Source organism: Heterodontus francisci, chromosome 14, assembly GCF_036365525.1.
Source record: "Heterodontus francisci isolate sHetFra1 chromosome 14, sHetFra1.hap1, whole genome shotgun sequence".
Taxonomy (NCBI): domain Eukaryota; kingdom Metazoa; phylum Chordata; class Chondrichthyes; order Heterodontiformes; family Heterodontidae; genus Heterodontus; species Heterodontus francisci.
This window is the reverse complement of record NC_090384.1, coordinates 35055189-35082891: the sequence shown is the minus strand read 5'-3', so window position 1 is coordinate 35082891 and position 27703 is coordinate 35055189. Positions and strand designations below refer to the sequence as shown.

General features: G+C 45.1%; 1 protein-coding gene across 4 annotated transcripts in view; it reads right to left on the bottom strand.

Moving 5' to 3' along the window:
* Positions 1–27703, bottom strand: part of b4galnt4a (beta-1,4-N-acetyl-galactosaminyl transferase 4a) — a 973366-nt gene that overhangs the window by 199221 nt on the left and 746442 nt on the right. For all 4 annotated transcript variants that reach the window (XR_010976333.1, XM_068045982.1, XM_068045983.1 and 1 more), the window contains exon 9: positions 21886–21952. Coding sequence is in view for 3 of the 4 variants with exons in the window: in XM_068045982.1 (XP_067902083.1) it covers positions 21886–21952 (67 nt within the window). In the remaining variant the exon portion in view is untranslated. The remainder of the gene's footprint in view (positions 1–21885; positions 21953–27703) is intronic.

The window sequence follows — 27703 nt, the reverse complement described above, 5'->3', positions numbered from 1 at the left end:
GTGTGGGACTTGACTGAGGGGAACATCAGCCCATGTGTATGTCATGCTGGAAAAGATGAGGGAGGGCAGCCTACATAGGAATCATTCTCCTCTCATCCTGCAAGAGAAGAGAGCCAATAATACGTGAGAGATGGCCAGAACTGAAGGTGGAGTGGCCCAGTTCCACACGCTGACTGCAGTGGAGGAGATGGTGTTAGAGTTCGCCATGGTACCATTGAGACATTCAGTGGGGGATGGCGAGACAGGAGGCCATGAGCAGCAGGGTCCTTTGATAGTTCTTTCCTGAGTGAAGGGCATGGAGGAGTCTCCTGCCCAATGCATGCTGTGGATCTAAGACCTGTGTCATCTGAGGGGATAGTTGTGCTCGGTGATTGTTGAATAAAATGAGTTCTCATTTCCAGTTTCTTGTGTCTCCCACAGGGCCAATTGCAGAGCAAAGCAAAGTGGACCTGCCGAATTGGTGCTGACATCCTTGGCGGGGAGCAGCGGGGTGGTGGGGGTGCAAGACCATGGAACCTGCACAGTCACATCATACCTCAGCAACTTCCACCAGCGCAGATACTCATCTTGGTTGGGCCACAGATTAACGTAAAAAGGGGGGCAGTGGGTGAACCTCATAGCATGCATGAGCAGGAGGAGGAGGGCGAGGCAGAGTCAGCTGTGGGAAGTCACCCTTGGAGGATGGAAGGCAGACACAGCCATGCTTCGCTGGGTGAAGATGCTGGGCCTCAGGTGTCTCAGACCTGGAGGACTTTCCTCGAGAACCAGAGATAGATACATTTCTGTTTGTCGGAGATCCCTGAGGCCGTGAAGAGCAATGGGCAGGCAATGGAGACGTCCATGCAGTGCATGTGCTTTGTCATGACTCAGGGATTTGAGATCCTCCACTGAGAGATTGGGCAACCGCTTGGACAGTCATATGCAGCACCACTCTGAGTGACTGCAGGAGCAACGAGCTGATATGTACAGCTAGAGTGAAACTCTCTGTAGCATAGATCACTCAGTATTGCTGATGGCGCAAGAAGTGCTCGGAATGGATGCCAACTGCATCCTAGTCGGTGGCTGCATCCAGCATCCAAGGGCACCAGGAAAGGGCTGAGATGGTCCTAGCAGAAGACAAATAGGCCACCCCTCAGGGGGCACCAGCGTCAAGCTATGGCCCCACACCCCCTCAGACTTAGGAGCCATCTGTGTGCCAAGGCCCTGTGACAGAGGCTGCCCTTGCAATGACGCAGGCATACCAGCCTGTGGAGGAGCCCCCACGGGCACTTCCAAGACGAGACGGAAGTCATGGGCATTTCAGCCGGAGGCCGAAAGTAGGAAGTGGGCTGCCTCCATGTCATCCTCTGCCACAGGGGGTGCACCCTGTATAAGTGGTAGGGAGAGGGAGGCACCACGCTGTTGAATTCACGTAATGGGTCACCTGAGTGCTATTGTCTACATCTGACTGTTATTTCATTTGCATCACAATATAACTTGTTTCAGTAATCACTCTGACAGGTGCGTTATTGATGTCTGATCTCAGAAGGTGGACATAGCAGTGTCGGGGCTCTGAGAATGTAATGTGTCCATGCCTTATGATGTTGGACAATGTTGGCGGAGGAACACTCAATCTGCATGCTCATGGCTGGCAATGGGACCTCGCAGTTAAGGGTCATAGCGGAATGATAGCTCTCTAAGCTGGGAGGTGAATTTAGGACTCGGGGGTGATCAGATGAATCAGTGTCACCTTTGCTGCCATGTTAGCCTGCAGTTCACCCTGAGGTCTGGTACTGCATTGACAGGTGTCCTCCACTATCTGTCAGCCTGCCACCTCTTGAGTGATCCCTTCCTCCTCCTCTTCTTCCTCTTCCCAGTCCTCCTCTGAGGTGGAGTGGCATTCCAGCTCCTCCTCTTCATCTATCTCCAGGCCTCTTTGCAGTGTCATGTTGTGCAGGGTGCAGCAAACGACCATGGTATGGGACACTCTGGCTGGCTTGTATTGGAGGGCAGCACCTGACCGGCCAAGGAAATGGAAGTACATCTTCAAGAGGTCAATAGTCTGTTCAATGCAGGTCTGTGTTGGAGGTGTCTCTGGTCGAAGTGCCTTTCTCCATCTGTGTCTGGGTATCGGAAGGGCGTAAGGAACCATCTCTTTAGGGGATAACCCTTATCTCCCGACAGTCACGCACAGAGTCTGGATGTGGGCCTGAAGAGGTGAGGCACCTGGGACTCCCACAGGATAAAGGGGTCATGACAGCTGCCTGGCAACCAGGCAGAGACCTGCAAGATTTGCTTCCTGTGGTCACAGACCAGCTGGACATTCAATGAGAGCCCTTTCTGCTCAGGAATCTGACTGGCTGGTCTGTTGGTGTCTTGATGGCTATGTGGGTGCAATCGATGGCTCACTGGACCTGAGTGAATCAATTGATGGCATCAAAACTCTGAGCCTGTGCTGGCCCATCTGTGTCAAAGTGGATGCAGTACCCAGCCCTCTGGAATGTGGCATCTGTGACCTACCTGATGGCATGATGAGCTGTAGACTGTGAGATGACATCTGGGTCTGCAGATGATTCCTAGAATGGTTCCATAGAAATTCAAGGCAATTGTGGCTGAGGTAAGGGACTGGCATGGGGCCCACGAGGTCTCAGATCATAGTGGATCAGAGTACTCAGGTCTGAGACCATCTGCCTGGATAGGCATAGCTTCCTACATCACTGGAGCTCCATCTTTTGCAGGTAGCTGACTCTTGGGCAGTGGACCCAATGTCATGGGTAGTGGCTTCTTCCCCTTGCAGCCCTCTGGCCTCCTCCTGTCTAGGAGATTGCATCTGCTTGAAGCTCATCCTGGCAGCTCTGTCCAATGTCAGAGTAGCCTGTTTCCAGATCAACTCCCTCAGCTGGCACATGTTTGCTCACCAGGCCTAGCCCTGGCAACCCCAGTGGCCCAAGTGATGCCTGTGGCCTCACGTTCCTCTTCAGACTCCTAACACTCACCACTGAGAAAAGCAAGTTTTACAGCTCCAGCAATGGCTACTCTGTGGCACTTTTGAAGCAGCTGAGCTTTATTTTGGGGCTTAGCATTATGTTAATCAGCCCTCATGGCCTCCCGCATAGTTCCTGTCTTTTAAACTCTGCTGAGATCCAGATATGGTGTTTTCCCTGTGCCCTTCCTTTGAAAATCCCAAACTGCTGCTGACAAGCCCATTAATGAGCTCCATTGGAGGCATGGGGGCTTGCCATTCCCTCCTTCCTGGCGTCACTTTAAAAATGGCTTTGCATTCGGAGATGGTGCTGACCTATGAGAACGCAATCTTCATATTGCTTGTGCACCCGCTCCCGCCCCCAGTGGCTTTAAAAATCCAGCCCATTGCCCCTGGGTTCAGGAAGAGGAAAAATCACCAGCTAGTGATGCATGCTGGAAAGTACATGTGTGAGCGTCATGTAATAATAGGATTATTGTCTTCTACAATTAAATACCTTGCCAATATGCACTTGTAGTTCACTTCAATCAATATTCTTGGCCTTAAGTGGAACTCCTACAACTCAACCATTGCTAAATCTGCCTTCCAGAAGCTTGGTTTCTCTTTTTGTTCCAAACATGTCCTTCCATCAACCCATAATAAAAAAACATTTCAACTCCCCCTTCAACACCTGGTCTTTCTCATTCATTTTAACTTCTCCACGTCAGTGACCAGTGCATTTCACTTTTGCCGGTTCCTGCTCAGGCAAACTGTATCAGCCCCTAATGTTACATCTGCCTATTCCATCATATTCCATCAATGTTCTTCTTTACCCATCTCTGGATTTATCAATTCATCAAGCCAATAACAACCACAACAGCTAATTTATGACTCACAAATAATATTTTCATAATCCATCATTCTTTTCATCATAATCAGCATAATCTCTCCTTTTCCTGGACTAGTTCAGAACACTTTCAGAATTATTCTTTTTGTCCAATTAATTGCCTGTAGTTTTCCTAATTAACAACAGTGGCTACTTTATTGGCTGTGGTGTTTTGCGAGAATTTGAAAGGCGCTACATTGATAGAGGTATTTGAAATCGTGAGGCGTCCTGGGTAGATAGGGAGAAACTGTTTCCATTGGCAGAAGGATTGAGAACCAGTGGACGCCGATTTAAAGTGATTTAATCAGAGGCAACATGAGGAAAAACTTTTTACGCAGTGAATGGATCTGGAATGCACTGTCTGAGAGTGTGGTGGAGGCAGATTAAATTGTGGCTTTCAAAAGAGAATTAGATAATAACCTGAAGAGAAAGATTTGCAGGGCTACGGCGAAAGGGCGGACAAGTGGGATTAGCTGGTTGCTCTCCCAGAGAGCTGGCACAGACACAAAAGGCCAAATGGCCTCCTTCTGTGCTGTAATCATTCTATGATTCTATATAAATGCAAGTTCTTTATTTTTAAGTTCTCATTCCATATTTAAATCTCTTCATGGTCTTGCCCTTTCCTATCTCTGTAATCCTTTCCAGCACTATAACCCTGCTCAAATGATTTGTTCCTTTGACTGCAGCCCTTTGTGGCTCCACCATTGATGGTTGAACCTTAAGCTGCCTAGGCTGCTCTGCAATTCCTTCCCTAAACTCCTCTATCTCTCTCCCCCACTTAAGATACTCTTTGATCAAATCTTTGGTCACTCCTCTGAATATTTCTTTTGATTTGGCACCTAATGTTTTCCTTACTCTGTTGTGAAATGTCTTGTGATGTTTTCTGACATTAAAGGTTGCTTTTCTTTACTCAATATATGAAAAAAGTCACCAAGGATTATGACTTGGGTGGAGTACCAGATGGTCTGTATATCAGTTAAAGTCAGTACCCTTGGTTGGGGGTGGTCATTGGAGAAAAAATACTTAAAAGAATTCCCAGCATATCAAATATGTATTTTGTATTTACCTAGTTTTTGGTTTGAGTTTCACTATAGCTGCTAGAGCACCACAATCCAAAATCCACCCCTGATGCGAAAGGAACAGAGTTTGTTACACAGAGATTTGGCCTCGTTTGTTTGCATTTGCTGTTTCAGATAATCTACGACAGATAATCTATCCTTGTAGGTTTTGACTAAAATTCTTACTGGAGATGATTGTAAATACTTTACCAACACAAGCAAAGCAGAGCATTCTCTGTCATATCATAGCAAAACATCTAACAGGACAAACAGGTGCAGGTGGTCCAAGTAAAGCTATTGTCTACTTCATTCAAGAAAGCAGGTGGAATTCTGATCTCATTACATTGTGATGATTCCCAAACCAAGTCAGTGCACATCCTCTTATTGCAAGACAAAAATTAACATGTTTCTCTCACTCACTGCCAAAAAACAAAAGGTCTGGAATTATCGTCCTTCAGCTGCAACAATTTAGAAAGTACCTGGGCCAAAATGCCAGTGTGCTGCAGTGTGAAAATGGAGCATGTAATGCAGCATGGAATGGCATGCAGTGGCATTGATGTGGAGCATAGGTATGCAATGTCAAACTGTCATTTAATTCCTTGGGAGTGTGTTGATATCCCAAAATGAAACAGACATGCGATAACATCCTGAGTGCCACATGAGGATGCAATAATAAGTGCTGCTCTGAAGTACATTACCATGGCAGAGGCATGTGAAAATACCCCACCCACATGCTACACATGATGGCAACTCAGTACACTGTAGAAATCCTTGCTTAAATTATCTGTAAAACTATTGTATTTATTTGCAACTTAATTCAAATGTAGACTAGGTAAAAAAAAGTGCAGAATGTAGCCCTTACACTGTAGCTCCGTCAAAGACACACAACAGGGTAGATATTGATCTTGAGCAATAGCACAAAGTGGGCAGTATCACACTGATTGCCTGGTATACACCCAACCCAATGTTCAGTTCCAATTCCAGCTTGTGTTGAAATGAAGCTGGAAGGACCTAACAACAGCTCAGCTTCCTTTGGCGTGTCAGGCTGGTCCTCACCTGGATAAGCAACTAGAAAAAGGTAGGTGGTACACCTCGCACCCAGATAGTAGCATCCGAGGGAAGCCTGGCTGCCACCTGGTGAATCCACCCAGACAGTAAGTACCTTCATTTTCCTGGTATTTAAGCAGGTCTTCAGGACCGGAGGCCTTCCAAATGCTGTTTTTGGACAATAGGCAGACAACATCACAGCTGTTAACCATTACCACTGCTTCAGCACTCTCAGACGTGTGGCAGCAGCTGGATTTGTACCTTTGCTTATAAGTTAAGGCCCTTTCAAGGGGGACTACAATCTGTATGGGATTTTGCCCATTAGGCCATGTAGTGATCTCGGGGGAAAGTGTTCAGGGATATCCTGCACTATAACACAGTGTTCGTGATAATGAGATATCCTGCACTATAACACAGTATTCAAGATCAGTGGAATATCCTGCAGTATAACAAGTGTTCAGGATCAGTGGAATATCCTGCAGGATAACACAGGGTTCAGAATCGGGGGGACATCCTGCACGATAACATAGTGTCCAGGATCAATGGGATATCCGGCAGGATAAGACAGTGCTCATGATCAGTGAGATATATTCCTTTTGTTTTAAATGAATCATAATGGACATTAAAAGTGGACATAAGCTGCAAAGATGGACTCTGAAGGTCAGCTGACTTTCAGCTTGTGTATTCAAGAGTTGACTCATTGTCTGAAAGGACCAAAGACTACCTTCGAGATTAAGAGGTGTCATCAATGCCTATCCTGAAACCATAGGGAGACATTCCTGAATTGAATGATTTTCTCCTGAAACAAAGAAGGTGATTGTCTTAAACCTGCTCAGGATGAATGTCTTAGAACAATAAATAGGATGAGGCGAATTAACCCAGACCCCCACCATATTTGGAAAAGGAACTATGAGAAGTCAATGGTGGGCAGCCATGTTTGTCTCCTTTAAAAAAAAAATTAATCACAGACTGCAGAAGAATGCAGATCACAAGCAGACCAGGTAGTACCATTGTGCCCTAAAAGAACTGTAACATCTTAAGGTCTGCTAACATGTTCCTTTTCAAGTCCACCAGTACAGAAAACCAACCTCCTAGTATAAATCTACAAGCAACTAACTTCATAACCTGCTGGAGACTCCACCCCTTCAAGAGAATCCTGCAACAACTATGATATATGACTCCGGCTATCGAATCCACCTAACTATATGTCGGGAGTGAAAACGCCTTCTTTACTGGACCGGCAAAGCATGCCTTTTCCCCAAGATGAGCCAAATCACCTGACTTATGAACTATTCCTTTACTTGTAACTTGTTAAAGTGCACTACTCTTTTTAACTGCTTTCTTTCTCAAGTGTGTGTGTGTGTGTGTCTGTGTGTGTGTGTGTGTGTAATGAGCGAGTGACGTTATGTTAGACTTTCGGCTTGAACGGATGAATAAAATAATCCTTTTTATTTAAACTCACAAAAAGCATGGTGCTGGCTATTCAAATTGGCCAAACACTCAGGGGTTAAGAAACACACACATCTTCCTTTTCAAAACACACATACTGCAGACAGAAAAGGGAAAAGAACTGGGGTTTCAGTTCTCTCTCAATTCTATCCTGTAACACTGCAATATAACAAAGTGTTCAGGATCAGTGGGACATGCTGCATTATCGCACAGTTATAAAGTATGTGTTAGGCCTCAGCTGGGGCATTGTGGACAATTTTGGGCACCATACTTCAGGAAAGATGTAAAGACCTTAGAAAGGGTGTGAAAGAGGTTTACCAGGATGTTACCAGGGATGATGGACTTCAGTTGTGAGGAGCGATTGGAAAAGTTAGGGCTGTTCTCTTTGAAGAGAGAGGGCTAAGAGATAACCTAATGGAAATTTTCAAGATGATGAGAGGTTCTGATAGAGTAGATGGAGAAAAACTATTCCCTCTGGTGAGGGAGTCAACAGCCAAAGGTCATAGACTTAAAATCATTGGCAAAAAATGTAGTGGGGAGATGAGGAGAAATTATTTTAACTCAGACAGTTGTTGGGATGTGAACACTCTACCTGAAAAGGTGGTGGAAGCTGATTCCATAAATAATTTTAAAAGGGAATTGGACAGGTACATGAGGATGAGGAACGTAAGGGTTACGGACAAAAAGCAGGGAAGTGGGACTAAGTACAACTGCTCTTTCAAAGAGCCAGCACAGGCATGATGGCCTGAATGGCCTCCTTGTGTGCTCTAAGTTTCTATAATTCCATAATATGGCACCATCAGGACAGCTTTACACAAATTGGAAGTTCTCAGAAGCACTAGAAACTTGTTTTAGCAAAGATCACCAGTTAAAACACCCATAATGCCCTGCAAAAAGAAGCCCTGTATCTACTGAGAAGGGCCAACTAACTGCTCTGAACAGAGAAGCAAAATTCAGGCAAGGAAATCTGACAGTAATTGAATAAAGAGCAGGTGAATAATTCAACAGGAGCAATGGTTTCACCCATGGGTTTAATTTCCCTCTACCACACACACTTAACAACTCGCATCAGTCATTTGTGAGGTTTGCATTTGGTTTTTCATTCTGAAACTGCCCACTGGCCATTCAAATCAAATTCACCTGCACATTATTAAACTGTGCAAAAGATGTATTTTCTTCTGGGAGAGAAGTGATCTGTGAAAATATTTAGTTTCCTTTATTAATTTAGTTCAGGTCCACACTTCTGAACAGGTACCCTTGAGGCAGCAGTTAAATTCATTCAAAGAGGGTTCATAAAGAGTTAGAGCTAAGGGTTGGTAAATTTGCATTTCTCTCAAACCCTACAGAGTCATTTATCTTTTACATATTCAGGACCTTAAGGTTCCACGATAGCAATTAGCTGATGGAGCGATGCATTACGAAATAGTGACAGTCCCGCTCCTTGAATGGACTGCAATACTTCTTTAGAAATACCAGTGCTTTTTTTTACAGTAGTAGTTCTGAAGTTATTTACATTCTTTAATCCCTTTCAGATTGATGCCCTTTACTCTTGAAAAAAAGTAAACATTGCCCACCACTGCAATCCATTTGACCCAGAATTGGAAGGAGTGTTTATTCAGTAAACATCAGGTGAAAGAAGTTCTTTTTCAAAATTGTTTAAACCTGGCTGAAGGACCAACGCCAGCAGAGGAGACCCTCGCTTCACCGATGTCGACCTGCATCTAATGCTGGAGGTCGTGAGGGAGAAGAGGGAGGTCCTCATCCCAGAGGGTGGCAGGAGGAGGCACCTCCCTGTTCAGCATCATCTCTCTCTGCCTCCACTTCCCACTTCTCTTTCAGCTCCTGCCCAGGCTCGTCCCCCGGTGAGCTATCTCCTTCCAGGGCATCATTGTCCTCAAGTTCCACACCTCTCTGGACAGAGATGTTATGGAGAGCTCAGCAGACCACCATAATGACTGAGACCCTTTCAGGACGTATCGGAGGTTGCCACCCAACCAGCCAAGGCACTGGAATCACATCTTCAAATGCCCGATGGCCTGCTCAATAGTTGTCCTACTGAGCAGGTGGCATTTGTTGTTTTCCCTCTGTGCCTCTGTCTAGGGCTCCTGTAGAGGGGTCAGTAGCCATCTCTTCAAGGGATACGCCTTGTCCCCTAGGATCCACCCATGCACTTTAGGGGTTGGAGTGAAGTTCTGAGGCAGCCAAGACCAATGCAGGATGAAGGAGTCATGGCGGCTGCCAGGAAAGCGAGTGCACAAATGGAGGAAGCTCTTGTTGAGGTTGCAGGCCAGTTGGAGGTTGAGAGAATGGAAACCCTCCTATTGATGGATCTCACTGGCCGGACACTGGGTGCTTTGATGGCCACACGGGTGCAATTGATGATGCCCTGCACTTAGGGGAATCCAGTGATGGAGGTGTAACCCAATGCTTTCTGTCCTTGCGAGGCCATGTCTATCGTTAAATGATTGGGATGTCCAGCTCTGTCAAAGTGGGCACCAGTGACTTGTGAGATGCAGTGGTGTGCAGCTGTTTTTGATATACCACTAAGATCTGCATCTGATCCTTGGAAGGAGCCAGAAGTGAAGAAATTCAAGGCCATATTGACTTTGGCAGACAGTGGCAGGGCATGGAACCCAGTGGTGCAAGACGCGAGGTCTTCAGCGACAAGAGCACAGATGCCTATGAGCATCTGCCAGGAGAGTTACAGTCTCTTGTGGCACTGGGTCTCTGTCATTGCCAGGTAGTTCCATCTTCGCTGGTAGATCCTGTGTTGAGGGTTTGGCCTCCGTTACCTTCCTGCCCCTCTTTTCTCTCCTGTGCCCTCCTAATGCCTGGGATACTGCTCTTCCTGTGGACAGTATTGCCCCTCATTTCCACTGGTCCCAAAATCTTAAGAGCCGTGCCCTTGTTGCCAGCTGCAGCCTTCTTTCTGGGCAGGTGGCCGCCCAACTGTCCTTGGCAGCCTTGGCCCCTGCTCTTCTGTCTCCATGATCCTGGGGAAAGGTGCTGCCTGTTCAAATCTGGGGCACTGAGTCCCCACTCTCTTTGCCACCTGTGCAATACCAAGGGCACTCCCCAAGTGGCCAGTCCCCCTTTGCCCCACTGACTCTCTTAAGGGACTGGGGTGATGTCCTGGGGCAGTCATGGCTGGCTCCCCATTTTGTACCTGCTTCCTTCAGATGATCTGTTTCTAAAGGCATGGGTAACCTGTCTGACCTTTTAAAAAATAGAACTTCAAACCCACTACAAGCTCGGAACGAGCTTTTAAACTGTCTTAATTGGCCTCAGCTGGGAGGAGAGCAAATATAACAACTCTATTCAAGAAAGCGAGTTGGTGGGGGAGTGGGGGGGCATGCAACAGAAAGCAGGAAACTATAGGCCAGTTAGCCTAACATCTGTCATTGGGAAAATGCTAGAATCCATTATTAAGGCAGTAGTAACAGGACATTTAGGAAATCGGAATGCGATCAGGCAAAGTCAACATGGTCTTATGAAAGAGAAATCATGTTTGACAAATTTATTAGAGTACTTAGAGGATGTAATAAGCAAGGTGGATAAAGGTGAAACAATAGATGCAGTGTATTCGGATTTCCAGATGGCATTAGATAAGGTGCCACATAAAAGGTTACTACACAAGAGCTCATGTGTTGGGGGTAATATATTAGCATAGATTGAGGATTGGTTAACTAACAGGAAACAGAGATGCAGGGTAAATGGGGCATTTTCAGGTTGGCAAACTTTAACTAGTGGAGTTCCACAGGGATCAGTGCAGGGGACTCAACCATTTACCATATTAATATCTTGGATGAAGAGACCAAGTGTATTGTATCCAAATTTGTGGATGATTGAAAGATAAGTAGGAAAGCAAGTTGTGAGGAGGACACAAAGTGTCTGCAAAGAGATACAGATAGGTTAAGTGAATGGATAAAAATTTGGCAGATGGTGTATAATGTGGGAGAATATGGTGTTGTCCACTTTGGCAGGAAGAATAGAAAAGCAGAATATTATTTACATGGAGAGAGACTGCAGAATGCTGTGGTACACCTGGCAGGGACAACAGCAAACTGGACGCTACATCCAGATTCCTGATGGAAACAGTAAAAGATGCCAAGCTGCACGACATTTTCAGCAACCTTGCAAACGGAGCGCAGTGTAGATACACCTGGTCAAGACCGGATGGGTCTGCCCATTCCAGGATTGACTTCCTGTTTGTGTCCTGTGCTTTCATGATGGGTCTGCCCATTCCAGGATTGACTACCTGTTTGTGTCCTGTGCTTTCACGGTCAGATCCACCGACACAAAGCCGGTGTTCTTCACCGACCATTGCCTCTTCCTGGCTGACTGTCACTTATAGGATGACCAGCGGGTTGGCAGGGGGACATGGAAGCTCAATGCCACATGCTAACCCCAGAGAACATTGAGGAACTCAAAAGGGATTATAACTGGTAGAGAACCGTGAAACCCCTCTTTGAGTCTCCGATGCACTGGTAGGAGGCGCTCAAGGAGAACATCAAGAGGTTCTTTATCTTCAAAGTTGTTCAGAGGGCGACAGAGAGACAGAGGAGAATGTCCCAACTCCAGAAAATAATGCAAAATCTGCTCTGGCTGCAGTCGATGTGGCACGGCCTCCCAGTCCTTCCTGTCATCTATCACAGAGGTCTTAGATGACAGCATGAGGGAGAGACTGGACAAGCCGCTAACTCTGGATGAGCTGACAAACGCCGGCAGGTCCTTCGAGACGAGTAAAACTCCCGGAAGCGACGGCTTACCGGTTGAGTTGTATTCAGCTCTGTGCGACTGGGTCGGCCAGACCTGCTGGAAGTGTACGAATGTATGTTTCTGGCCAGCAGCATGTCAGAATCCATGAGGAAAGGCATCATCACCCTCATCTACAAGCAGAAGGGGGAGAGGGCGGAAATCAGAAATTGGTGGCCCATCTCACTGCTTAACGTTGACTACAAGGTTCTGTCCAAAGTCATCACCAGTTGAGTCAAGTCTGCTCTGGAGTTGGTGATTCACCCTGATCAGACCTGTATTGTACACGGCAGGAAGATCTCTGATAGTCTCGCGCTACTCAGGGATACGATCGCCTATGTATGGGTCAGGAGGGTGGACACCTGACTCATCAGCCTGGACCAGGAGAAGGCTTTTGACAGGATATCGCATGCCTACATGATGGATGTGCTTTCCAAAATGGGGTTTGGGGAGGGAATCTGCAATTGGATCCAACTGCTCTACACAAACATCAGTAACGCAGTCTTAATCAATGGGTGGGAATCAGAAAGCTTCCTGATCCAATCTGGAGTCAGACAGGGCTGTCCTCTCTCCCCTGTCTTGTTTGTTTGTTGTCTCAACCTTTTTGCTGAGTCCATTATGAAGGATGCGGGCATAAGAGGGGTGACAATCCCAGGCAGCGGAGGCACTCAGGTAAAAGCCTCCCTGTACATGGACATCATCGTCGTCTTCTGCTCGAATCTGCTGTCCGTTCGCAGACTGATGAGCATCTGCAACCAGATCGAACTGGCCTCGGGAGCCAACGTTAAGCATGAGAAGAGTGAGGGCATGTTCTTTGGGAACTGGGCTGACCGATCTTTTGTCCCCTTCACCGTCAGGTCAGACTACCTGAAGGTGCTGGGAATATGGTTTGGAAGGGCCGGGGCATGCACCAAAACCTGGAAGGAGCGAGTAGCCAGGGTACACCATAAACTGAGCATGTGGGAGCAGCGATCTCTCTCCATTGTGGGTAGGAACCTGGTCATCAGGTGCGAGGCGCTCATGTTGTTGCTGTATGAGGCGCAGGTCTGGCTCATACCCCACTCCTGCGCCTTAGCGGTCACCCGAGCCATTTTCCACTTTATCTGGAGATCCAAAATGGATCGGGTCCGGAGGGACATGATGTTCAAACCTCTGGATAAGGGCAGGAAAAATGTACCCAACATCGCCCTCATCCTGATGAACATGTTCGTGCGCGGCAGCATCAAGCTGTGCGTAGAGCCCCAGTACGCAAACACCATGTGTCACTATGTGCTGAGATTCTATCCGTCCCCCGTGTTGCGAAGGATGGGCCTGGTCACATTGCCGCGGAACGCTCCCTCCAGTTGGACCGTGCTGTACCACCTATCCTTCGTGGAAAATTTTCTGCAGGAAAACACCTTTGACCACCAATCCATCAGGCAGTGGTCTGCACGGAATATCCTCAAGGCCTTATGGGAAAAGGAGATGGTGGATTCTGTCGGATGGTTCCCCAAGCAGACTGTCAAAGTCATTTGGAAGAATGCCTCATCATCAGAACTTTCAAACAAGCACCAACACGTAGCTTGACTGGTGGTGAGAAGGGCCCTCCCCGTCAGATCCTTCCTGCACGCCTGGAGTCTCACCCCCTCCACACACTGACCTCGAGGTGGCTGCGGTGGGGAAGAGACGGTTGCCCACCTCCTTCTGGAATGTGTCTTTGCAAAGCAGATGTGGAAAGAGATGCAGTGGTTTTTGTCGAGGTTCATCCCAAGCAGCTCTGTAACACAGGAGTCTGTGTTCTACAGGCTGTTCCCAGGGACACCGAGATAAACATCAACTGCTGCTGGAGGACCATCAATTCGGTGAAAGGCGCTCTTTGGTCTGCCTAAAAATTGCTGGTCTTCCAGCGCAAAGAGTTGTCCACAACTGAGTGCTGCAGACTGGCACATTCCAAGGTCCAGGACTATGTACTGAGGGACACACTAAAGCTTGGGGCAGCCGCTGCAAAGGCTCAATGGGGAAAGACCACTGTGTAAGGTCCTTCCACCAAGGTGAACTGAGGGGCTGGACCCATGGGAAGCCTCTTGGGCTGTATACACCAAATATGGGTTTGCTGTAAAATGTACATGGCATGTAAAATGGAATGGAAGGGTTGTGAGACAACTCACTCCTGTATTGAAGAAAACTGATTTCCTTTGCACTTTTTGGAATGTCAATTTGGTGCTGTTTTGTAATGCATTTTTACAGATTTTTATGAATAAAGTATATTTTTGGAAAAAAAAGTGGTACACAGGGATCTGGTTGTCCTTGTACATGAATCACAAAAAGGTAGCATGCAGATACAGCAAGTAATTAGGAAGGCAAATGGAATGTTGGCATTTATTGCTAGGGGAAGGATATAAAGGTAGGGAAATCTTGCTACAACTGTACAGGTCATTGGTGAGACTGCACCTAGAGTACTGTGCACAGTTTTTGCTCTCCTTACTTAAGGATGGACATACTTGTATTGGAAGCAGTTCAGAGAAGGTTCACTAGATTGATTCCTGGAATGAAGGGGTTGTCTTATGAGGAAAGGTTGAGCAGATTGGGCCTATACTCATTGGAGTTTAGAAGAATGAAAGGTGATCTTATTGAAATATATAGGATTCTGAGGGGGCTTGACCGGGTAGATGCTGAGAAGATGGGCTGGATTTTATGGGTCCCCCTGAGGAGGGGCCAGAGGCGAGGGGGTACCGACAATCACGACGGGTGGCGGGACAGAGGGCCCATTGCCTCCCCATTGCCATGTGATCTTACCAGGGTCAGAATAGGACAACAACGGCCTTCCCACTCAGAGGCCAATTGAGGCCCCCAAGTATCCTATTAACAGCCAAATAAGGGCCATTTCCCACCACTGATGGGATCTTACCAGAGACGGGGGGCCTCTGCTACGTGGGGAGGGCGCCTTGTAAAATGAGGCGCCCTACCTGCGGACTTGGGGGGGCCATGGTCCGTCCTCTGTGGGGGATCTGTGGCCCACGGAGGACTCCCACTGGTAACCGGTGTCAGTATTTCCGGGGCACACCGCCTCCATTCCTGGCTTTGAAGGGACTTCGAAAATTCATGCCCCAAAAAATCTGTCATTTGCAGAAGGAAGGGAAGACTGCTGGAATAGGGAGTACTATAAATTTCAGATTCTGGGAAGATTGAGATATGTAAGTCCTGATTTCAACACAGTGAGAAGTGTGGACAAAGTGCTTATCAAATTGAATTTTGTACTTTGGAGTTATAACGTTTGTAAAAAGGTATCAAAGTAAACAAAGTAGCACCTCAAAGGAAGTAAAGAATATTTAGTTCACTCTCTCCCAGGGATTGAAGGCTGTTTCTGATTCTGTGAAGTCTGTTCATCCCCTTATCTCTGGTAACTAGAATGCTGCTCCCAGTATCAGTGGAAAAGCTGTGTGTGGCTTACAGGCTGAAATCTCTCATGGAAGCAGCACAGAAGAGCACACCATTGGCTTTCGCCAGAAGCCTTGATCTTTGCAGAACCAGATTGCTAAGCAGCCCATCGCATGTCTATCCCAGAATTTAGGGGCCCTGAGAGAAGGGCCACTTAAATCTTAAGAGGCTCATAATACTTTGCAGTAGCATTCTACATAGCAGAATCTTCAGTTAGCACATCGAAGTGTAAGAATAGGGCACTGAGAAATTTGCATAGTCACAAGGGATGTGCACAGTTAGAAAACCATACTAGTTTTATAGTAAAAGTTGCAATAAGTCAGAGGAATATTTGATATAAGGACTATTTGGTGTTTGATTTTTTTCAGTTGGGGGACAGATAATGTGCTGATTGTATGGTCAAGATTAAGATGTGATGGCTTGCTGTAAGAATCAAGGATTTTACATAGATCCTTGAGAGTATGGTAACAGGAGGCAGATCTGCGGTGGGATGGAAGTTTCAAAAAGTAGTGCTGCTTTCACCTGTGAAGGTGTGCTGAAAAATCTGTCTTTTAGGTGTCCATCATCTGTTGCCATTGCGTCCACTTCTTATTCTTCATGGGCTGGCCTACAGTACCAGCAGTGTCATCAACAGACTCTCTGGCATCATGTGGGATATATACCCCAATCCTTTTCTGATTGCAAAGTTGCTAAGCACACAACAATTCAAGGTGCATACTATAAGGCATCTCCTTACCTACCCAGATACTGGAACCTTCCTTTGAGCATTCCAATGTCTTCCTCACATTATATCCTTTGTCTTCATATCTGCTTCATTGTAGTGCTCCTCTGGAGGGCTGCTGATCCTATGAAGTGGTGCCAAGACTCATGGGAGTCGTGAGTATCTCTTTTCACAGAGCTGCCACATTGGCCCATGCCTTCCATGTTAAACAGAACTGAGACGTGAGACTTACTAGGTAAGACTTACTAGGTAAGACAGCATCATGACAGCTCCCAGCATGTTGTGAGTTCACATGCAAGAAGTTGAGCCCATTTTGGCAAATGAACTGCATTTTTATAAACAGCACACTCTTGGAACAGGGCCCCTGGGAAATAGGTTGAAAAATGCACCTGGATGTACAGATCCTGCTGAATCAATAGTTCTGAGGTAGTCTAGTGATTAATCTGACTTCTCCTCCTATTGGGCCTCTTCCTCCAGTATATCGATCATGTACTGTGTGATTCCAATTGGGAAACCGATTCAGTAGCCCTTGGGTTCTAGCTCAGTAATTGCCTAAAATACTTTCTAAGAATAATGCAGAATGTGAGGGAAAGCTTTCTGAATATGAGAGGAATACAGGAGCTTTGGGGCCTTAAACTTGAATTAATTATTGTGCTTACAATTAGCATTCCATCCCATGACAAAATAAGTGTACACATTATGGTATGACTACAAATACTTGAATTTCCAAATTTATCCTCAGTATTAACAATGATTAAAATGGCAACTGGTACTTGTTTTTTACTCATTCGTGGGATGTGGCATCGCTGGCCAGGCCAGCATTTATTGCCCATCCCTAATTGCCCTTGAGAAAGTGGTGGTGAGCTGCCTTCTTGAACTGCTGCAGTCTATGTGGGGTAGGTACACCTATAGTGCTGTTAGGAAGGGAGTTCCAGGATTTTGACCCAGCGACAGTGAAGGAATGGCGATATAGTTACAAGTCAGGATGGTGTGTGACTTGGAGGGGAACTTGCAGATGGTGGTGTTCCCATGCATTTGCTGCCCTTGTCCTTCTAGGTGGTAGAGGACGCGTATTTGGAAGGTGCTGTCGAAGGAGCCTTGGTGCGTTGCTGCAGTGCATCTTGTAGATGGTACACACTTCTGCCACTGTGCGTCGGTGGTGGAGGGAATGAATGTTTGTGGATGGTGTGCCAATCAAGTGGGCTGCTTTGTCCTGGATGATATCAAGCTTCTTGAGTGTTGGAGCTGCACCCATCCAGGCAAGTGGAGAGCATTCCATCACACTCCTGACTTGTGTCTTGTAGATGGTGGACAGGCTCTGGGAGTCAGAAGGTGAGCTACTCGCCGCAGGATTCCTAGTCTCTGACCTGCTCTTGTAGTCATGGTATTTATGTGGCTACTCCAGTTCAGTTTCTGGTCAATGGTAGCCCCTATGATGTTGATAGTGGGGGATTCAGCGATGTTAATGTCATTGAATGTCAAGGGGAGATGGTCCTCTCGCCTTGAAAGCCTATGTTCAAATTCAGCACTGGAGCTGGAGCTGGATTAACTTCAGATAATTCGGGAGGCTGAGGGGGTGATAGAGAGCAGTTATAGGGAAGTAGTGACACCTAAGTTACAGGATAAAGGTAGCTGGGTGACCATCAGGGGAGGGAAAGGGAATAGGCGCACAGTGCAGGGATCCCCTGTGGCCGTTCCCCTCAATAATAAGTATACCGTTTTGGATACTGTTGCGGGGCGGGGGGGGACCTACCAATCTCTCATATTTAATTTGTATCTATGGCCCTTCATTCTAGATCACTTTACTGGAATCAATCTGCTTCCATTTACCTTGCCCTATAATTTTCATAATTTTAAACACTTCTTTCATTTTGCACTATTATCAGCAAAAAACCCCACCATTTTTCCGTCTTAATTGTATTTGCTCATACCAGGCAGTATCTTGGTAAATCTGTGTTGTACCTTCCCTAAAAAGCTTCAATATCCTCCCTATAGTATGGAGCCTAATACTGTACACAGTACTCTAACTGAGGTCTGATTAAAATTTTATATATCTTTACCATTACCTTGTGGCTTTTATATTCTATCTCGAGATAAAAACCTAGATGCCTATTAGCTTTTTTTGTAGCTGTACCGACCTGAGGTGCTGCCTTTAATATCCTATGAGCTGCACCAGCAAATGGTCGTCCACAGCACATGAATCTACTTCAATTCAGAATATAACTACTGTATTGTTTATTTTTACCAAATTGCATCACCTCACACTTACTGAATTCCATCTGCCACTTTTTAGCTCATTTCTCCATCTTATCAATAATCCCTTTTTTGCTTCATTTGGCCTTGTAAAGAATTAACTATACTTCATGTTTCGGTATCATCTGCACATTTTGACACCACTCCCTCTCGGCCTATATCCAAATCATTGATGTATAGAATGAACAGAAGTGACCTCAGAACTTAACCCTGTGGAACACTTTTATCCACTTCCAACCACTCTGAAAACCTGCCCACAACACCTTTGATTTAATTTGTTCCTTCTAACCAACATTTTAATCCTATTTGCTACCCTCCCCCAAATTTCATACCCCTGAATCTTCATATAAACTGGAAAGTCTTATCATGACATGGGAGTTTTGCAATTATAAAGGTGTTTCCAGGCCCCACTGAATTCGAAGGGTTCTGAAAATCGATGTTCAAGTTAGGCCAGGATTTAAACAGCAAGAAACACGCAAACAAAGCATATCCTCCAGGGAATCAGGGAAACTAGCAGGCTGATTTTTTGCAAGTACATGGGATAATAGTTATTTTCAGAGAATTAACTCCCGTTTTACTAATGACTTGATTTATTGCCTCACTGCTGCATCTGGGAAGAGGATTTTAAATTGGAAAGTGGCCAAGTGTGCTGATCTTTTCATGATTGCAATTATTACTGTTGTGTCTTTGTTTTTAATGTCTTTTTTAGGAGGGGTGGGGAGAAAGGTACTAAACAACAACTCTGTGAACTGTTGAATATTAATTGAACTTAAAACATATGCAGTGGAAAATGGTGAATCGTTTCACTCCCTGTACTGACAGCACACACGGCCTCTTAATCACTCAAAACCGTGCAGAAGAGAAATAGGTTGCATCACATTAGTCCTAGTATTACTTGATTAATTCACCGCAGCCATCATGGCTAAAAGCAAATAGTGGCTTAATTTAAAATGTGCTTAGGATTCACACACAAACACTTTGGCAAACACTTTTTTCTCAAAGGCAAAGTGGATAAATTTAACCTCCAAAAACCAGTAGATTTGGGTCAGGTGGGAAGTAAAAATGTTCAAAATTTCAAACAGGCACCCAATCAGTCTCAAACCCACCCACTTCAGGTTTCTATGGAGGAGGGACGAGGGCCGGGTAACCAACCTACTCCCAGGGGGCAGGTTGGTTGTTGAATTCTTTTAAAAGGGTTGCAATCCTTCATTTTAACAGGGCTTAACACACGTTGATTAGGCTTTCTGGGCCTCAGGAAACCCATCAGGTAAATGGAAAAGAGAAGGGTGGATCAATAAGGTAAATGCCTTTATAGCACTGCTTATGGGGCAGCAGGAGCAGAAGAGTTTCCTTCAGGCCCAACAAGCTTACTCCCCCTCAACCTCACCTCCACATTTACCACCCACCACTATGCCCCATTCATCGATCGCCTCTAGATCTCCCCCGAAACCCAAAGGCCGGGATTTTACAAAGCACCTGACGTCGGGCTCCGTGGCATGGGGGCGGCGGCTGGAAGATCATTCCAGCAGTGGCCCGCCATGGAGCCCAAGCCAGGAGGGCCGAGCCTGATCTTCCCAGTGTTGGTGAGGTTCCGTGGCGGCCCTCTGACAGCTGGGCGACAGGACCTGGATTAAAATATTAAAATTAGCAGAATGCAAACATTTAAATAAAATTGACTCCAATCTTACCATCAGGCTGTGATCTGCTGAGTGGCAGCTAGCATTAACGTGCCTTCACTTTCCTGTCAGAATCCATGTGATTGGGGAGCGAACAGCCCGACTGGCATATCTGGGCCACCACAAGGAAGATCATGGTTATAGTGGTGGCACACGGCCCACACATGTGGACTGCTATTTTTTCCGCCCACTGCCATTCCCGGTGGCAGATGCATAAAATCCAGCCCATAGAGTCAGAGCCATTTACGGTATAGGAGGCCATTCAACTCATGCCAGCTCTCTTCGGAACATCACTGACTCCCCAGAATTCCCCCAACAATCACTAAGCACCAACCTACAACCACTAACCTCCCTCTACGAACTGTCAGCTTGCCTGGCAATCCTCATTTTCGATGATCACCCCTGATCCCACTGCAATCTTTCCCCCCACCACCAGTAAACATACCTGTGCCTCGGCTGTGGCCTTTTCCGAAGCCTTCCTTGCCCGACAGGCAGCCAAGCCTATTAATCAGGCTGGCTTTTGGGCGGGCAATCGGGGGAAAGAAAATACAAGCACCTTGGAGTTAAAACTCCATGGCATTTGGGGAAACCCACACTTCTGGGTTTCTCCACCACAATCCTTACTCGCTCCTGTCGTCCATCCCATTCTAAAACTCCGCCCCAGTAAATATTGGAACCAAAGTCCCTTAAAAAATAAAAATCACAGGCAGCGGTGTTTGACAAGCAATAAGAAGGGAAGGGAAGACGGGAAGAGAAGAAGGGAAATTAGCAGCATAGAGCTTGCAGAACAATAGTCACTGAACAGATGACAATGGCAGAGCGTGGGCAGAGGTGAGTGGCAACTGGAAATACAGAGCAGGCAGTGGTAGTGACAGTGACAGATGCACAGAGCAAGCAGAGAAGCAGAAGAATAACAAATACATTGCATAGAGCAAAGCAGAGACAAGTGCACTGGTATTAATATTTAAGGGCGAGTCTATAAAAGGCTGTTAAATATAACCAACCCTCAATCCCTGGAGGGTGATTGCTGTTACCTTGAATGGCAGAGCTATTTAGTTTCTTACAATGGAATAAATGAGTAAAATAAAAGCTCAGTATTCGCCTCATCACAGGCCCCCCCCCCCCCCAATGCATTCTTAGGGAGAGGAAAATATTTACAGCTATTTGTATTTTTAGATATCCATAACCATGTCAACTTACTTCTTCTGTTGGAAGCCCAGTAACAGAGGTCCTAACTGTCCCTGAGAGGCAGGGCCATATTTCAGCGAACATTGCATTTATTTCATACTTGATTTTACGTGGTTGCTTTGAAAACAATAAATGTCGAAAATCTGTAGCATCTGAGACAATTTGGATGGGCAACACATGAAATATTAACCTCTTATTTTTCTTTCTGATCTAGTTGGACCTGTTGTGCATTGCCAGCATTTTATTAGGAATTTAAGCGTTTGCATCGATATCTTTCATTCTTCTTTTTTGCATTGCATTTTCCAATATAACAGGAAGGAAAATGCAACAGTAGTGTTCTAATAAACATCCATATAAGAATCTGGGAGCCTTTGAGTGGAGCCATTGTTGTTAAATGGCAATTTTGGCAGTCACAAAAATCAACCCAGATTTTAAGTGCCAAGAATTCCATGTCAAAGGAATTGAATTGGGAAAAAGGAATTGGTTATATTTACCTGTGTACAGAGAGATGTGCGGTGAATCGATAATTTCAAACTTCACTCCAGGGAGAAATGGCCGCCACTGGAAGAGAAAAAAAATCAGTAAGCAGGTGGAGAGATATTTTCCAGCATGTCAATCATGAAGTGGGGTTCCAGTTGTTAATGCAATTTATGGTAGTGGAGGACCATGCAAATTAAGTCTCTCCACAGAAGAGCTCAAGACACCCTTTAAAAAAAAACTTTCACCATTCTTTAATATTGAATTTGTGCTCTTCAGCATAATTGGCTTATTTATTTTCACACAATCTTTCCTCTTTTGTCTCTTTCACCTAGACTCATCCTGGGGTACAATTCCTCATTGCAGAAGCCCTCTGGTATCTCATCCCAGTGGCCACTTTTCACTTATGACCCCAGACAGCCAGTTTTGCCATACTATTAATCTGTGGGAAATCCCAAGTTACCTCAATCTTGACCTCATCCAATATCCAGCTACATGCACTTTCTCAATAGGGGTTCACAGGATAGCTATCAGGAGTGGGGACCCTTGCTGGGGCACAGGGGCCAATTGGAACCACTAGCTGAGGTCGCTAGCTCAGTCCATGACCAGAGATCAAACTGGCAATCCAAGACCTCCCACGCATTGAATAACTAAAACTCACTCATAACCCACCGAGTGAAATATCAGTAGGGTTAACCATTAGATTTCTACAGGTCTCATGTCACTCTGACAAAATGACCAAATCAGCTCTGTTTGTTTTCTGGGACTAGAATATGATCCAAATATATAATGATTAGAGTTATGTAACACCTCATCACTTTAAAACATCCCAAAGTGCTCCAAACATAATGAATTAATTTTGAAGTGTAGTAACTAGTATCATGTAGGCAAATGCAGAAATCATGCTGCAACATCAGTATTCCACAAACAGCAACAAGATACCTTGATGGTGTTGGTTGAGGGAGGAATGTGGTCAGGCCACTGGGAGAACTCCCCCACTCTTTTTCACATAATGCGATGAGATCTTTGATGTGGACCACCAGAACAGTGAAATAGGACCTTGAATGTTTCAAAAGAAGGACTGCAACCTTCAGCAATGCTGTGCTTCTGCATCTTAAGGATCTGTCTAGATTACTCATTCAAGTTCTGGTACGGGCCTGCAACCCAAAACTTTCTGACCAAGAGGAAAGAGTGCTAACTCATCCAAGCTGAGACACTCCATTTGTGAAGCTGACCATAAAGCCACCTAGCCCACCTGAGTACCCATTGACTTATCGTCCTCAAACTATTAGTTTCCCCTGGGCAATAGAGGCATTTATTCCAAGGCACCTGTGGGATGCAAAGGTCAGTGGGTTATTTTTAACTGAGGAGTAATGTTGACAATGTTTCATACTTTCAGGCTATGTTGATCACCAGCATCACTGAGTGAAAACATTTACTTTGGGTCTTGGATTAGGTTGCTTAATTCTGTTGTCAGTGGTTCAGGAGTGATGAGAATAAAGAAATAATCCTAATTGTAACATTAGGAAGCAGTCTGCGAGTTCACTAGCTATATGTCTTCCTGACCTCATTCAATGACTTACAGTGGGAGGTAGATGGCATCACCCTGGTAACAGTTCTAATTCACCTCATGTCCCAATGCTCACATCCTGATGCAGAATTGCCTGCACTCTGCTTAGCACTTACCCATGATGGGGCAACATGAGTTCATGCTGCAAAGCATCACCTCTTTTAGAACATTGTACATGCTGTTTACCTGGTTTGCAATCAGGCTTCAGAATGTACTCTTTATGTCCGTAAACACATTTAAAGAGAAACAGCAACTAAGTCCAACAGCAATACATAGTGCCACTCATCCAACACTGCAAAAGAAACTTTCATTGAAATGAAGTCTCCCTTTGAAAGCCTATTCATATATTCCAACCAACAGTTAAGAAATTCTGAACCTTAAAAAGGCTTCCTTTGTGAAGGGAAAGCAGTTTTGCAAATATTACAGTGCCAGACTTCCTGTCAACAGGGATTTCAATCAGATGTGTTCCGTACCAGGTTTCATTAGATTTCAACTCCTTGAATTCTTCCTTCTGTATGATTTAAATGCGACAACTTTTCCAGTGTACAACAGCTTATCTGAAGCTGATCTCTAAATGAGTTATACAGTCTCCAGTGGCATCAAGAATTCAACAGCAAAGTCTGTATCGCTGCAAAACAAACAGCTTTTGAAATGTGCACTTTGGCTCAAGTTCTGACAGGAGAACCTACAAACGATATTTGAATTTGCCACGACCATAATGGGAAGAAACCACATTTTCAGGGGACGGGCACATTCAAACATACGTACTAGGAACAGCAGTAAGCTATTCAGCCCCTCGAGCCTGATCCGCCGCCGTTCTATAGGATGATGGCTGATTTGTTTGTGGACTCAGCTCCACTTTCCTGCCTACCAGATACCCTTTGACTCCCTTATTTGTCAAGAATCTGTCATCCTCTGCTTTAAAAACATTCAATGGCCCTGCCTCCACTTCTCTCCAAGGAAAACAGTTCCACAGACTCATGACCCTCAGAGAACAAATTTCTCCTCATCTCTGTCTTAAATGGGAGAACCCTTATTTTTAAACACTGCCCCCTAGTTTTAGTCTCTCCCACAAGGGGAAATATCCTTTCAACATCCATCCCGTCAGGTCCCCTCAGGATCTTACATGTTTCAATAAGGTCACCTCTCATCCTCTAAGCTCCAATGAATACAGACCCAACCTGTCCAACCTTTCCTCATAAAATAACCCCCTCATCCCAGGAATCAGTCAAGGGAAAATTTTCTGAACTGCTTCCAATGCAATCCTTTCTTAAGTAAGGATACCAAAACTGTACACAATACTCTAGATGTTGTCTCACAAAAGCCCTGTACAACTGTAGCAAAACATCTCTACTTTTATATTCTATTCCCCTTGCAATAAACTACAACATTGCATTTGCCTTCTTAATCACTTGCTGTACCTGCATACTAACTTTTTGTGTTTTGTGTACTAGGACACCCAGATCCCTCTGCATCTCAGAGTTCTGCAATCTCTCTCCATTTAAATAATATGTTGCTTTTCTACTCTTCCAGCCAAAGTGGACAAGTTCACACTTTCCCACATTATACTCCAGGCGTAGTATTATGCGGAGTGAAGCAGAATGTCTCAATGGAATGCAATAAATAACGGCTACAATTTAAAGGTCTTCATTGTAGAGAGAAAGAAGAGCTGACTATGTACCATTTTTTCCACAATCATATTTGAGCAGTTCTTCAGCAATTTTTTTCAAAGACTGTGTTTCTTTAAATAATACGGTTTGGACCATTTTGTCTCAAAAAAACAGCAAGCACTAAGAGTACATTTTGGAGAAAATTATACATGTTGAGTAAAAATTAACCATCCACTATTTTGGAATTTCCTCTTTTACCAAATTTATTAAAGGCGCCGCATATTCATCTGGATTACTACATAATAATCCTGAAGCTTGAAAAAAGCAGAACTTCACAATATCACTGAAGAGTAACAATTGGCCCGATTTTAACTCTGTGTAAACGGATGGGTTTTGAGTGCTCCCAGCTTGCCTCTAACCAGTAGTTTTACCTGAAGGTTAGAAAACCTGAGATACAATGTGAAATTCTGCATTAGCCTGACTCCACACACTAGCCCTGATTTTCTTGGCACAAAGGCAGAAGTGTTACACTAGTTGCCGTATTAACACATCGCTAATTAGAGTGAAGTGGAAACTAAACCTGAGGTATTAAACTGAGGCCCTCTCTGGCCTCTCAGCGGGACGTGAAAGATTCCATGCCACTATTTAGAGGAAAAGCAGGGAAGCTCCTCCTTGTATCCTGACCAATATTTATCCCTCAGCTAACATTCACTAAACAAATTATATGGTGTCACACATATCGGAGGTGCGATAATACAACATTCGCGGAGTAACTCTGAAGAGTTATGAAAAAACGGACTTTGTTTTTAGAAATGAACATTTTTATTTTTAAAAAGTGAACATGGTCCAAAATGGCCACCGAAGAGAAGGGGATTAACCTTTCGTACATTCAAATAGTCTGACAAAGGCAAAGGACAAATCTTCAAAGCCAAAAGATGATAAGGAAACCCATCTCGCATCCATCATAGAAACATTCCAGAATTCAATGTCTTCTTCTAAAACAAAGGAGGCATGAAGTAGCCACATCATGGGCCACTGAGCATGAAGTAGCCACCATGGGAAAGAAACCAGAACGTCTCCTAACAGGAGGTGAGAGATGACAGTTTTACCTTAAAAAAGACAGCCAGACAGGCAGAGAGAGAGACCGGCCCAGAAGGTGTAGCTACTTGTAACTGCTGGCATACCAGATAGCCAGAAAACAAATGCCCTGCTGGAAAAAATGTGAGATCTATATCATACAGCAGAGAGAGAGCTAGATGAAGGGTCACTGACCCGAAACGTTAACTCTGCTTCTCTTTCCACAGATGCTGCCAGACCTGCTGAGTGGTTCCAGCATTTCTTGTTTTTATTTCTGCTTCTTTTCCTTCTCTCTATTTTATCTTGTGTGTGAGCGAATGTGAGAGTGAATGTGGTTGCAACAATTTCAGGATAAGGAATATTGATCAATAAACACTTGACTTCCTGTTTTTAAAAACCTACAAGAAAACCTGTCACTGTCTGTTTATTTGAAAAATAAAACATAAAGGGGCTAAACTTTTAATACAAATACACTTGCTGCGGTCAAGTGGGGAGTTGAACAGTGGGAAACACCCACGTCACACCATGTGGGTGTAACACTGGTCTTTTATCATACTGCTGTTTGTGGATCCTTGCTGGGTGCAAATTGGTTGCCATTGTCTCTGAAGCACTGTGAGACCTTCTGAGATCATGAAAGGCATTAGATAAATGCAAGTCTTTTTTTAACTATACCTTTACATATGGAAATCATAATGGAAATATTTACCTATAGATGTCACTTACTTTTTGAGAGAGGATGTGCTGATCACATTGGCCCGAATTTTGCGGTCAAGGGCGAAGGAATGGTGCTCGTCGTCCATCACTCTTACAGCTTCCCACAGACCTTTCACAGGTTTTTAAGCAGCAACTCATGAGTAACTAGGGAGCAATTCCCGCGTGGCACCCTCTACATGGGATCTGTAGTGTATGTGAGTAGGGCAAGCAGCTAGGTGTCTCTTCAGTCAGTCACAGTGAAGAATCCTCACCAAGACACACCGGTGTGAAATTGGGCTCAGTAGCGCCTGTTGTTTGAGCACTACAGGTGCTGTACAGGGATCAAAATGACGTCCGATGCACACAGGCATGCACACACTTCTGATGTGAATCACATGGGATTTCATCTTGGTGAGGGAGTTAGTTCGCATGTAGCTAAAGACTGGCCTAAGCACACAGAGCTGGCAGATCATGATGTTAATCAGTGTGCAACACTGATTTGACATCAGCAGTGCCAATTTGGAGCTCAATGCTCCAGTTGACGCCCCTGTGTCAATGACCATTACAGCGTCTACTTGGCTACAATGCAAAAATAAAAGCCACCACAAAATAAACATTCCAAACTAAATTCATAAATGAAATCATTCCATATTGCACACAAAACTCAAATAATCACCCCTGTGCATTCCCTTACTGCCTGTCTTCCATGTGCCTTTGCCTGCCCTACTGCTCCTACACAGTGCTGTCCCAGCTGCTGCAGCATGGCTTGGAAGGCTGCTGACGTTTATTTCAGGAGACTGCAGATGACCTTGTAGGGTGACCACAAGCAGTTCTGGGCATAAAAGACCCGGCTTCAGATTGCACTATCTTGGCATATGGCCGGTA